The sequence below is a fragment of the Rana temporaria genome, chromosome 5 (assembly GCF_905171775.1).
Source record: "Rana temporaria chromosome 5, aRanTem1.1, whole genome shotgun sequence".
Lineage (NCBI taxonomy): Eukaryota > Metazoa > Chordata > Amphibia > Anura > Ranidae > Rana > Rana temporaria.
The window spans coordinates 134180509-134194855 of record NC_053493.1 but is presented as its reverse complement, the minus strand read 5'-3'; the positions used below and the strand labels follow the sequence as shown (position 1 = coordinate 134194855).

Genomic DNA, 14347 nt, shown 5'->3' with positions numbered 1-14347 from the left:
CGGGAGGTAGATTCTAGGTTGAGTGAGTGTGCGGATGATATCGTCTGCAAATAATGATATTTTAAACTCTTGGTCTCTAACTAAGATCCCTCTAATATCTGGGTACTGACGGATGGTTGCTGCCAGGGGTTCTACGCAGAGCGCGAACAGCAGGGGAGACAGAGGACACCCCTGCCTGGTGCCGTTAGTTACCTGGAAACGCGGGGGAGAGGGCAAAGGGGGGTCTTGACTTGGGAGGATGGGTCGGAGTACAGGTGTTGGATAGCCCGCAGAAATGGCCCCTTAAATCCCACATGGCGCAGCGTAGCGAACAGAAAGGGCCATCCCAAGCGGTCAAAGGCCTTCTCGGCGTCCAGGCCCAGTAATATGGACCTCTGGCCCTCCCTAGTCGCCACCTCCACCAGGTCAATTATTTTCCTAGTGTTGTCCCCAGCTTGACGAAGCGGGACAAATCCCACCTGGTCCTTGTGTATAAGGGAGGGGACAACCGAATTCAGTCGGATGGATAATAATTTACTGAAGATCTTTGAATCCGAATTTAGGAGGGCGATAGGCCTGTAGTTGGCACACAGGGAGGGGTCCTTATCTGGCTTTGGAATCACTGTGATGAAGGAGCGTTGCATGTCCCCGGGAACAGGAGTGTCCCTGAGAAATGCATTAAACAGTTTACACATGCGAGGTAACCGTAGGGGGAGGAATGTTTTGTAGTATTTATAGGGGAAACCATCTGGTCCCGAGGGCTTTGTGTGAGGGTAACGATTTAATGGTCTGTTCCAGCTCCTCCACCGAGACAGATGCGTTCAGTGGGGCTAGATCTGAGGGTTTGAGCCTGGAGACACCACTCTGCTCCAGATAACGAGTCATGCGTTGAGTGAGTTCAGGAGATGGAGGGTTACTGGGAATGTCAGGGTTATTGTATAGAGTTGTGTAAAAGTCTCCAAAGGAGTGGACTACGTCCTTGGGGTGGGAAACCAGGTCTCCCGATTTGTTCTTGACCTGGTGCGGAGTCGCGGCTTGTGCGCTGTCAGAGTTTTCTGGCCAGGATTGTTGCCCCTATCGTAGAACATTTGTCTAAGCCTAAGTAGTGCTTTCTCCACCTTGCCCAGCGCTATCTCTCCCAGGGTAGCCCTCAGCGTGGAGATCTTTTTTAGGAGCGATAATGTAGGAGAATCTTGCAACTGTCGTTCCAAGACCTTAAGTTCCGCCTCTGTACACTGTTTCAATGCCTGAGCGTTTTTTTATTTCATGGCTAAAGACAGACCCATGCATTTCCCCCTCACCACCGCCTTATGGGCCTCCCACAGAGTGGATCGGGTTATATCAGGAGTGTCGTTTTCCTCTAAGTAATTCCTCAAGGTGGATGAGAGGGGGGGTGCTGGAGGAGAAATGTGTTCAGGCGCCAGGTGCAGGGTTTGGTAACTGGGGAGCCTATTGCTAAGGTCAGCAGAACTGGGGCATGGTCAGACCAGGAGATCGGTTGGATCAGCACTGCCTTGACCAGCCGTAGGGTAGGGTTGTTCACAAAAAAAAAATCTTCGGGAGTGTTTCCAGGGGGGGGGGGGGGGGGGGGGTTGCTGACTAGAATGTGAATTGGCGATCGCCAGGATGGAGAACACGACAGGCATCAAAAAGTGCATAGCGTCTGGAAATTTGTCGGAACAGCCTCGAGTCCCTAAGTACTCGGTCTGGAGGTGCCCTGTGGTTCACCACGTGGCGATCTGATCTAAAGTATTTAGTAGAAGCACCGTTTTGATCTAATATAGCCATGCGTCTTTTTGGGAAAGATGCAACAAGTTTTTCACACCTGGATTTGGGGATACTCTGCCATTCCTCCTTGCAGATCCTCTCCAGTTCTGTCAGGTTGGATGGTAAATGTTGGTGGACAGCCATTTTTGGTCTCTCCAAAGATGCTCAATTGGGTTTAAGTCAGGGCTCTGGCTGAGCCATTCAAGAACAGTCATGGAGTTGTGAAGCCACTCCTTCGTTATTTTAGCTGTGTGCTTAGGGTCATTGTCTTGTTGGAAGTTAAACCTTCGGCCCAGTCTGAGGTCCTGAGCACTCTGGAGAAGGTTTTCGTCCAGGATATCCCTTTTACTTGGCCGCATTCATCTTTCCCTTGATACAACCAGTCGTCCTGTCCCTGCAGCTGAAAAACGCCCCCACAGCATGATGCTGCCACCACCATGCTTCACTGTTGGGACTGTATTGGACAGGTCATGAGCAGTGCCTGGTTTTCTCCACACATACCGCTTAGAATTAAGACCAAAAAGTTCTATCTTGGTCTCATCAGACCAGAGAATCATATTTCTCACCATCTTGGAGTCCTTCAGGTGTTTTTTTTAGCAAACTCCATGCAGGCTTTCATGTGTCTTGCATGGATACTCTGCCATAAAGGACGGACTGGTGGAGGGCTACAGTGATGGTTGACTTTCTACAACTTTCTCCCATCTCCCGACTGCATCTCTGGAGCACAGCCACAGTGATCTTTGGGTTCTTCTTTACCTCTCTCACCAAGGCTCTTCCCCCCCGATATCTGTTTGGCCGGACGGTCAGCTCTGGTCGTTCCCAAACGTCTTCCATGTAAGGATTATGGAGGCCACTGTGCTCTTAGGAACCTTAAGTGCAGCAGAATTTTTTTTGTAACCTTGGCCAGATCTGTGCCTTGCCACAATTCTGTCTCTGAGCTCTTCAGGCAGTTCCTTTGACCTCATGATTCTCATTTGCTCTGACATGCACTGTGAGCTGTAAGGTCTTATATAGACAGGAGTGTGGCTTTCCTAATCAAGTCCAATCAGTATAATAAAACACAGCTGGACTCAAATGAAGGTGTAGAACCATCTCGAGGATGATCAGAAGAAATGGACAGCACATTTTGGCACAACAGTTAAATATGAGTGTCACAGCAAAGGGTCTGAATACTTAGGACCATGTGATATTTCAGTTTTTTTTTTTCTATTAAATCTGCAAAAATGTCAACAATTCTGTGTTTTTGTGTCAACATGGGGTGCTGTGTGTACATTAATGAGGAAAAAAATGAACTTAAATGATTTTAGCAAATGGCTGCAATATAACAAAGAGTAAAAAATGTAAGGGGGGGGGGGTCTGAATACTTTCCGTACCCACTGTATATAATTCCTTTCACTGAGCGGATTATGTGATTTCACATGGACCTCAACTAGGGCTTATTTTTGGGGTAGGGCTTATATTGCAGCCATCCTAGAAAATCACAATGGGTCTTATTTTCGGGAAAATGGTAGAGAAATCCTAGAGCAGGGATAAGCAATTAGCGGACCTCCAGCTGTTGCCAAACTACAAGTCCCATCATGCCTCTGCCGATGGGTGTCATGCTTGATGCTGTCATAGTCTCGCTATGCCTCATGGGACTTGTAGTTTGGCAACAGCTGGAGGTCCGCTAATTGCAGATCCCTGTCCTAGAGTTTTGAAAAAGGCCTGCTACCTGGTCTTCTAAAATCTCCCTAAGATTATCCCTTACAATCTGGGAAAAACTTTCCATCCACCGACTTTAAATTAGAAACCACCTCACAACCTGGCCCAGCACATGAAGGGAGTGGGAATCCATAACTGAAACCATTATTTAGGAATAGGGCCTTCTCCCTGTCTGGGTATATGTCCAACCATGGACGCATTAATGGAAAGCCTCACTGTTGTGCAGACTTTTCTGAAAAATATCACGTAAACTTTGAGCTGCGCCATTTATTTTCTTGTAACATTTGGCCAGCGGATGAGTGCTGCACAAGAGGAACACTTGTGCCTGTATCTACAAGCAGTGTTCCACTTACACTGCGATTTAGGCAAAGCAGACGCCTTTCCGATATACACATGTGACTAAATTAGGCGTAATTAATCTGTTCACCGGTTGTTCTTTAGGCAAGATTCAATTTGGCCATAGCCTAATGTCTTGCATCCCCCATTTAAGTGATGGCTGAACAGCTAATTTTTGGCGAAATGATTTGTCATAATTGAACCATTCAAATCCGCCAAAGTTCTTGTATGCTTCCAGTGCATGATCAACATGCTGAAAAAGGGCCAGCACATAATTCAGGATGTTTTTTTGCCATCACACTGAAAAATATGCAAAATGCTTGCAACCAGTTGAAAAAAGAACCAAGTAATAGGTCTACATCTTTCATCATCTTATTTGTCCATGTTTTTTAAGAAGATGCAGATTATTTTGCTGAAGGAAGAAGAGACAACTTGTCCATGAATTTCCCCATCCAAATATTTCCCTTTTTATCATAGCTTGTAAATGAAATGCCAGAGGGGAAACTTTGCATGGGAGGACCTCTTTAAGGCATGTCTCAGACATACTCTACTTGTTGTTCAATTACTATGTGACAAGGTCATTTGTGTAACCATATTATGAGAAAAATTACTGGTAACATTGGGTGATGTACTGACGTTGTTGGTTTGCATAGACTGCAGTGATTTTCGGGTGCTTTCGCACTAAAAAAGAACATGAAAAGGCCATGAAAACCTATTTCCATTAAAATCAATGAATGCTTTCACTGGGTCGGTGCTTGGTGAGGCGGTGAAAAACCCGCAAGCAGCATCTTTGGATCGCTAAGAAAAAAAACCTTAAACATGCCCCTCTCCATTGAAATTATTGGAAAGCGCCTGAAAAGCAACGCAAAAGCGCTCAGTGTTTTACTGGCAGTTTAGAAGTGCCTCAATGTAAAAAGTACCAACACTTTTGTCAAAGAACCTTACACTTCAGAAAGGATTGACAGCTGTATAGATTTGCTCTGGGAAACTGAATTCATTGCCATTGGAGTCTGTATAGCACTACTGACCAATACACTTCTCTCTTGAGGTCTAACTGCTGTAGGAGGTATGTTAGGAGGCATCACCCTCAGCTCCTCCAGACAGACACTTTGGCCTCTGGTGGCTCTTCTGTCAGAAGACGGAGAGAGAACACTCCTCTCTCTCCTTTTCCTTCTCTGAGCGGCACTTTCTGACGGAATGTCTTCCGGTTCACGCCACTGACGTGCGGCCCTTCCTCGTGGCTCGCTTCTTCAATCTCTCCTCTCTCCAGAGTGCATCTCCTCTGTTGGCAGCAATAGCTCCCCGACTCCCCACTCGGACCAGCTTCATCTTGCTGACTGACCTCCTCTCCACTCCGAAGGTACATCTTCTTGTACCTCCGTTAATGCCAGACACTTCCTAAGCCAGGCTTCACCACCGCCTTCAGCCCTCTAAAGCACCTGCCTCAGGAGTGTCTTTGTTCCAGGAGCAGGATGTTCTCCTGAGGAAGCTGACTGGAATAGTGTGAAAAAAGGTTAATTTTCTTATATAGTCCCAATAGCTTCCAGAACGTACTTATTGGCTGGAAATATTCCTTTTAAAATATTTTACTAAGCACACACAATTATTAATCTGCGCTGAAGAAAATCGTAGAAAAAGACCCCAAGAAGGTTGTCCCAAAGTTTTGTGCCAACCTTTCCCATTCTGTTTCATTAACACAATGAGTTCTTCCCCTTTTTTTACATTGTATTGTTATCCTAAACGCCATAAATTGAAGAACCACCTTTTGTAGAGACATATTGAAAGTGATATGTACAATGGGTTAAACCCATTTTAGGACACCTTTTTAATGTTGAAAATGAACATTCAGTTTCACCATCGAGGTTAGTACGAACTTTTTTGTTTCTTGAATAGTATTTTTCACGTACTGATTTGGTTGAGTTTTGTGTCCTTTTATAATGTTGCCTGCAACATTGTAAGCTTTGGATCCTTGGTGCTGTAGCTTTTTGACAGTATGTCATTTTATTCAACTTAAAAAAAATTCTTAAAATCGTTATATATTCCCTTACAAAAAAAAAAAAAACCTGTTGGCCCTCTCGTCAGCAAGTAAAGTTGGCGAGGTACTAATGCTTTATGGGTACCATTCCCCCTTGGGTTTTCTGTTCTTTGTTCTCCCTTTGCTAGGCATCTCCTTCATCTTGGTACAGATTTCCCATTTGGAAAGAGTTTATCACAAAATAATGTTTCTGTTTTGGGGCTACTACTACATAGAAATTGTCTGGTTTCATATGTAACAAGCATTTTTAACCTTGCTGTGTTTTTATCTTTGCAGTGGATTTCAGTATACAAGTCCTCAGCTCTGGATCGTGGCCTTTTCAACAGTTCTGCACATTTGCATTACCCTCTGAGGTATGATATGGATACATTTTCCTCCATAATAAGGATTTACTCATTTCCTTTATGGAAAATAGTCTTTTGAGAGCTGTGTTTCTTTTTTTTTTTTTTTTAAACATTTGTTAGACATGTTCCTATACATTTAGGAGATGACCTAATGATGCAATAATTGTCAGACGTGGAAGTGTAAAAAAACATTTCCAGATTATTTTCTGATGACGCTGGAGAGAATACTAGCATTATGGCAATCAGAATTATGCAGTCATTTCAGCACATGGATATCAATTTTCCTGCATACTATACAGCTTTTATTACTTTGTAAGCTCAATGTGAGGCTGAATATATTAAATGTCAGCTTTTTTTTTTGGTAGGTAACGATTCCCAATATTAAACCAAGAATAACATAGATTAATGTCTGTAAAGCATGCATTTTAGCCCTGTAGTTAATGAGTGTAGGGTAACTCAACTAGTGCTGGTGATTTATTCTTGCTTGTCTCTGTACCTTCCTCTAGTAGTGAGCGAGAGCAGCTGCTGCATTATATGTAAAGCAAAACTTTTTTTTTCCTCAAGGAGTATTGTAGGAAAGTGTTGAAACCCATGTCCGTTTTCTTTAACTGTGTCTCTTTGGGGAGATGTCCCTTTTTAGGGATCAACCAAAATCGTTTTTTTTTTTCAGGACCGATACGATACCGATATTTTGGCCACATCTCCTGCCGATAGACAATATTATTTGCCGATATTTTGTACATTTAAAAAAAAAAAATTACACTGTCCTTTTTTTATTTGTTTTTGCTGTCACAAGGAATGTAAACATACCTTGTGACAGTAATGGGCATTGACAGGTACTCTTTATGGAGAAATCGGGGGTATATAAGACCCCGAGCCCCACCTCTGCACGTCAAGATCTTCCTGGTTACTAGATCCCAGACCCGAACAAAGCATCGGCTTGTGGGGATAACAGCCGAGTTGTTTCTGAGCCGCAATACGTTTTTATTACAATAAAACAAACCCCTTGAAGCAATATCCGTAATATCGGTCAGTTTTTTAACCGTCGCTTCTGAAAAAGCGAATTTCATTTGCATCAGTTATCCCTAGTCCCTTTAATCCCTGTTTCAGAAACATAAGTAGTGAGAAGAAATCTTTCAAAGGTAGAAAATTCCTGGCTAAACTGGTTTTCCCAGAAAAGGTGCCCCCTGTGGAAAATGTCCCCTTTTTTAAATTGTCATCAGATCAGGAATAAAAAGTGGATTATCCATTGCTTTAGGATGACCGAGAGTAAATGTCCCCTATGGGAACAAATGCAGGCATAAAACCTGATGGGGGAGGGGGTGGTCAACACTTCCATAGTCAATCTATCCTATACTAAAACATTCTTGTTCTTGTGATTGGCGAACTGAAACTCCTATTGGTTGTCTGTTGTCAACTTAAAATGTTATGTAGTAGGTGAGGTTGAAAAAAGACACATGTCCATCAAGTCCAACCTATGTGTGTGATTATATGTCGGTATTACATTGTATATCCCTGTATGTTGTGGTCGTTCAGGTGCTTATCTAATAGTTTCTTGAATCTATCGATGCTCCCCACTGAGACCACCGCCTGGAAGGGAATTCCACATTCTTGCCGTTCATACAGTAAAAAACCCTCTGTGTAGTCATTTTAATTAGTGGCCACGTGTCTCAAACGCTCTTCCGCAAAAAAGTTTTATCCCTATTGTGGGGTTACCAGTACGGTATTTGTACATTGAAATCATATCACCTCTTTAGCATCTCTTCTCCAGAGAGAATAAGTTCAGTGCTCGCAACCTTTCTTCATAACCAATATCCTCCAGACCCTTTATGAGCGTGGTTGCCCTTCTTTGAACTCGCTCCATTTTTAGTACGCTTTGTGAGGACTGGTGCCCAGAACTGGACGGCATACCCCCAGGTGCGGCTGGACCAGAGTCTTGTAGAGTGGGGGAATTATCGCTTTATCTCTGGAGGTAATCCCTTTTTTAATGCTTGCCAATATTCTGTTTGCTTTGTTAGTAGTTTGGCATCGCATGCCATTGCTAAGCTTATCTACTAGGCCCCCCCAGGTCCTTTTCCATCCTAGATTCCTCCAGAGGTTCTATTCCCAGTGTATGAATTTCATTTATATTTTTGCCACCCAAATGCATTATTTAAAAAAAAAATCTATAATAAACCTCATTTGCCATGTAGTTGCCCATCCCATTAATTAGTTTAGATCTTCTTGCAAGGTTTTCACATCCTGCAGAGAAGTTATTGCCCTGCTTAGCTTGGTATCGTCTGCAGATACAGAGATTTAACCGTTTACCCCATCCTTCAGGTCATTTATGAACAAATTAAAAAGGATTGGTCCCAGCACAGGACCCTGTGGGACCCCACTACCCACCCCTGACCATTTTGAGTATTACCCATTTATAACCACCCTCTGAACTTGCCCTTGTAGTTAGTTTTCAATCCATGTACTCACCCTATGGTCCTTGCCAACGGACCTTATTATGTACAGCAAACGTTTCTGGGGAACTGTGTCAAAGAAAAAAAAAAATTATTACATTACTGCAATACAAGCACATTTTAGCATTTTAAACATCCTGAAAGTACATAAAAATAACTGTTTACGTGCAAGAAATATAGTGTGCTCCTACCTTTTCTTTTTGACATGGCTCTGAATTCCTAAGCCTGTTGTCATAGAAGAAAACCCCCTCTTTTGATTGGGGCTATGTAGGCATGACCTGGAAATTTTTGTAAAAAATATAATTTGTCTGTACAAAAAGTTTAAAAATCATACAAATGTACATGTTTTAATTGGCAATTAGTATGAATATCATATCCTAAGGTATAAACAGCAAATATGAGACTACTCCCAATGTAGTGTAAGGGAAGACAACTGACTAATTTCAAGGATTCTTCTTCAGAGGTTTCAGAATGTAGCAGAGAAAACTGCCGGGAATGTAAATATAATTGGGGTACGTCATCAAATATTGTACATAATGGCATCAAAGGATTAAGCACTTAAAATTTGTACTTTTGTAAGACTGTGTAAACTTTTTGTACAAATTATATATATTTTTTTTGCAAAAAATTCTGGTTCGTCTTTACACCCCCCCCCCCCCCCCTTTATGCGTGTATTTAAGGGATGATGGCACTCGTTAACATTAGATCAGTTTCCTATACTAAGCCTGTGTTGTCAACCCTACCTACTTCATTTCTGATGGATTACATGGAACATAAATCTCTCCTCTGCCCCAATGACCCCCTCCTTTGTGCACAGGCAGAGCGCACTGGAAGTTATCGGCTCAAAAGATTTCTGGTATTTTTTTGGAACGTATTAAATGGATATAACAAAACACTTTCAGTGGTCTATTTAGCAAACTCAAAAGGGAACAAATACGAGAAGTTCATTGTTGGGTTTAAATACACTTTAAGCCCTGATTCACTCTGGTGCAGCTTTGAAATTGCGCTACTTCAGAGCGATTTCAAAGCTGCTGACTAATGCGATTTGGTAAAGGCTGCGCTTTTAGCCCAATGCGGCTCCAATCTAGTACTGCCTAGTGGTGGCCTGGAACAGCTTATCAGTAGTGTAGACTGTAAACCTAGATCCAGCCCATGCTGTTGGAATCAGGAATCGGCCTTTATCTTCAGGAAAGGTATCCCACTAATTTAGCATTTATTTTTTTTCGTTCGCTGCAGGGGCGAGCACAAATATAATTCTTGGTGAAAGTACAGTTATACTTCAAAAACCAACTGTCATTAACCATGTTAATGTGGAGTGGTATTCTTTCCCTCTTGCCACATACATTGTATGAATCAAACCTTTCATTTTCTTTTCGCCCCCAAATGTGAATGATTTTTTGTATTTATTTATTTCAGTTGGAGCGCAGTTACCAGAGGTTTACAGCTTTCTATGCCAGCCGTCACAGTGGAAGGAAACTAACTTGGTTATATCAATTGTCCAAAGGAGAATTGGTTACCAATTGCTTTAAAAACCGATATACCTTGCAGGTTGGTAACATTGTTGGGTGCTGTGAAAGAGAATACTTTACAACAGGGGTAGGCACCCCTAGAGGGTGTGGAGGTCTCCCCAAACATGAGAGATCAAGATCACCAGGGTGCAGCATGTTTTTCCTTTTTATGGCAAAAACCTAACAAAGCCCAATTAAAAGTAAGGAAAGTTTGGAGAGTTCATGGGGTCAATGGTAAGTGATGCAAAGTTTAGTGGTCGTTAGGTTCAAGGGTCAGTAGTGAGTAACATAATACCGTATTTATCGGTGTATACCGTGCACTTTTCTTTATCGTACATCACGGGACACAGAGTCTTAATCATTACTATCTGGGTTATATTCCACCATCAGGTGCTGGACACTGGTGTAATCAATTAGAACAGGAAGTTCCCTCCCTATATAACCCCTCCCATACTGGGAGCACCTCAGTTTTTTCACCAGTGTCTAAGGTGTTGGTCACGAATTAACATGTGCTCTGAGGAGCTCCACTGGAGGGATCCATGCTGGATGTAAAAAGCCTCCATAAAATCCGGATCCGTCCAAGGTGCTTCATAGCCAAAGTGGACGGTACCCGGGCCTCGGGAAGAAAGAACGAGGTTTTGCCTATAATGCTTCTCTCTGAGAGCTGGACCCTGGGTTCCAGTACATTGGTCGATGTCAAAGACCAAATATTTTTTCTGTTGCCAGGGTGCTATATAGGTCCAGGGGAGAGGTGACCTGCTATGGACCCCAGTCCCTGAAGGTCTGAGACGAAGCCCGCGTTGAGGGGTGAAGGCTGGGCCTCTTGCTTTGCAATACCCTGCAGCGTGGAAAGGTAAGCGGAGGTACCTACGGGACTTGGTCCGACAGTGGGTTCTCCATTGGGGATTATGGGTCTCGCCTATTTTATGCTTCTATGCATGGGCAACTTAACCACAAAGTCTTTTGAGACAGGATGGCTCTGGCACCCATATACCTCCCCTAGTGGGTCCTAGTCCTCCGCTGAAGGGGCTATTGGGTCTTGCCTATAATGCATGTGTGCCTTCGACAGTGGGTTCTCCATTGGGGATTATGGGTCTCGCCTATTTTATGCTTCTATGCATGGGCAACTTAACCACAAAGTCTTTTGAGACAGGATGGCTCTGGCACCCATATACCTCCCCTAGTGGGTCCTAGTCCTCCGCTGAAGGGGCTATTGGATCTTGCCTATAATGCATGTGTGCCTTGGCAAAGAAACCACTATGTCTGTTGAGACAGGATGGCTGTAATACCCATAGATCTCCCATTCAGGAGGTTGGTACCCCTACATGAGTATGTCTTATCTGTTTTCCACGAAGGGCCCTAAGAGGACATGCCGGGTGTTTCGCTTGCCATGCTTTCCAGAAACAGAAGCTCAATGTTAGCTGATCTAGGGTGCGGCTTACTGCCTCCGCTTCAGGCTCTGCCACGATGGGGGGGTCCCTCGTAGTCTCTACGGCTCCTTGGGGGATCTCCCTCTCCCCCCGCCTCCACCATTCCCCTACGCGCGCGTGCGTGAGAGGGGCGCGCTTTGAAGGCGGGGGGACGATGTGGTTGCCGCTGGCGCACGCGCGCCGGCTCATGGTGCAGATGCAGGGCGGCCCCTTCAAAAGGCCCAGACGTCAGAGAAGCCAGGGGGACACGGTAGCTTGAGCACGTAAGCACCTTGTGGAAATTGGATACAGATTCACTTAAGACACCTACTCGGCATCTAGCTGTGTTAGTAAGCATTATTTGCTAGACTAAGTTCAGCTGTTGATGCACCAGGGTTAAAGTTCCCCTGCTTTTTGCTTAGGACTCTTTTGTCTCCCCGTAAAAGAGGGTTCAGGGGTAGGAAGGGGTATCACCACCTAAATCTGGTGGCCCTTTTTATCATGCTTGCATGATACTATCCTCCCCTGTAGAGACTTAAGATAGCTCACATAATTGGCTATCAGCCGCCCTGTCAGGCGTGAGCCTCCCCCAACATTGCAGCACTCTGCATATGTTTTGTTGCATTGCATGTATAGGTCTATAAGAGGTTAACTGCTATATTCACAGCAGCCTCACAAGCAGAAAACAGGGTGTGTCACTTTCCCTGCTCTAAATCCTCACACAAGGGATTGAAAGACCTGAGGATGAAGGTTCACTGTCAGTGAACAGATAACAGGTGTTAATGAGGAGAAAACTATCAGAAGCCCCAAAAGCTCTGGTTGCAGCTGCAGTCTTTTCAGAGATCCAAGCTGCATATAACTTCACTTAGCCTAGACGGCCAGAGCCTCTGTCTCTTTAAAGTCCTCATCCTGGTGTTGGCTTCAGGCTAACCGAATGCACAACAGGGGGGGTGCACATTTGCTGCTGTGCACATGGCTAACGTTGCAGGTTTGCAGAGACGCACATCTGCAGAGCATAACTGCCTCTTTACAGTCCACATGTTTCCATGAAGTACATGAGTTTGGAATGTTCAAAATGCATGTGGGGTAAAAACCGGTAACAAAGCATGTTTTATTGTTGATCACATAAAGAGACATGTTATTTTGTTCGTATGATTTTATATGTTCACATAAGGGTGTTTAATCACAGCAAAGTGCCTAAAATCGCATAAAAATGCTTAAGTGCATAAAGATGCGGGATCTCACATGGTTACTTGATAACCCAGGTCCTTGATTACCCAAGGTTATTTAGGTCACACAGAGAGGCTTGTTTCCACAGGAATGCCTAAAATCGCATAAAGATGCTTAAGTGCATAAAGATGCGGGAGCACACATGGTTACCTGATAAACCAGGTCCTTGATTACCCAAAGTTATTTAGGTCACACAGAGAGACTTGTTTCCACAGGAATGCCTAAAATCGCATGGAAATGCTTAAGGATGCGACATCACACATGGTTATCTGATAACCCGAGTCCTTGATTATCCAAGGATATTTGGTCGTACGGAGAGGCTTGTTTTATACAGGAGTGCCTGAAATCGCATAAAGATGCGGGATCACATATGGTTACCTGATAACCCGAATCCTTGATTACCCAAGGGTATTTGGTCACACAGAGAGGCGTGTTTCCACAGGAATGCCTAAAATCGCATAAAGATGCTGGAGTGCATAGAAATGCGGAATCACACAGGTTTACCTGACAAACCACAATCCTTGATTACCCAAGGATATTTGGTCACACAGAGAGGCCTTTTTCCACAAAAAGGTCTGAAATCGCCTAAAGATGCTGGAGTGCATAAAGATGCGGGTTCACACATGGTTATCTGATTACCCGAGTCCTGGATTACTCAGGCATATTTGGTCACACAGAGAGGTTGTGTCCGCAAAAATGCCAAAAATCGCATTAAAAGGCTTAATTGCAAAAAAACAAAAAAAAAAAAAAAAAAAATTGCTGGATCGCACAGTGGTGCTCGATCATACAAGAATCCTTGGTCCCACAAGTGTACATGTCCGCACAGGAGTGCTTAAGATGCATAGATGTTGGATCGCATGAAAATTTGCTGAATCGCATAAGAATGCATGTTTGCCTAGAGTTTGACTTAGGAGGCATTATAATTAGGTTTCCTTAATTATACAGGATTCCTTGGCCTTACATAGGCGCATACTTGCTTGCAGGATGCTTGTTCATAGCTCACATGCTATATGTATGCGTGTATACAGCACGCCCCCTCTTTCGTGTGTTTGCGGAAAACATATTCTTATGAACTCACGCTTCTATGAACACACGCTTCCATAGAGGCATATGGCTTTAAAGGTTGCCACATGCACATAGGGGGAGCTATTTGCATGTGTGTTTATTTACAAGGCTGCTAGGGCCCACCTCTAGCAGGGCTAAAGGCCCAGGGTATAGCAGTAATGTCATTCCGAGGCAAACCCGTGCTGACAGATCAGTCAGTAGCATGGCTGGGCCTAGGGGAGTCCAGCATGATTAATTATCTGGAACTCCTGGGTTGGGATCCCAGTCTAGAGGGAATATGCTGTCTTTATTCAAACACAGTTCCCTATGCTCAGTTTTATTCAAGGCTGATATAAACTTTGCTCTGTTGGCCTGGAACGAGTGGATCCTAACTTAGCATTATCCTAGGAGTCTTGTCCCAGGGATATGCTGGAATTTCAGTTTAGGGTTCTTAACTGAATGATTGGCAGAAGGGAATATCCTTCATACCCGTTACCTGGGAGCAGGTTGCGAGGACTGGCCTCTAGGGATAGAATCCAGGCCT

The 14347-nt window shown here is 43.9% G+C and overlaps 1 protein-coding gene across 3 annotated transcripts in view; it reads left to right on the top strand.

The window, feature by feature from the left end:
* The window catches only part of CUL1 (cullin 1), a 145562-nt gene that overhangs the window by 111412 nt on the left and 19803 nt on the right, over nt 1–14347 (top strand). For all 3 annotated transcript variants that reach the window (XM_040353154.1, XM_040353155.1, XM_040353153.1), the window contains exons 15-16: nt 6095–6171; nt 10029–10160. In XM_040353154.1, coding sequence (XP_040209088.1) covers nt 6095–6171; nt 10029–10160 — 209 coding nt within the window. The remainder of the gene's footprint in view (nt 1–6094; nt 6172–10028; nt 10161–14347) is intronic.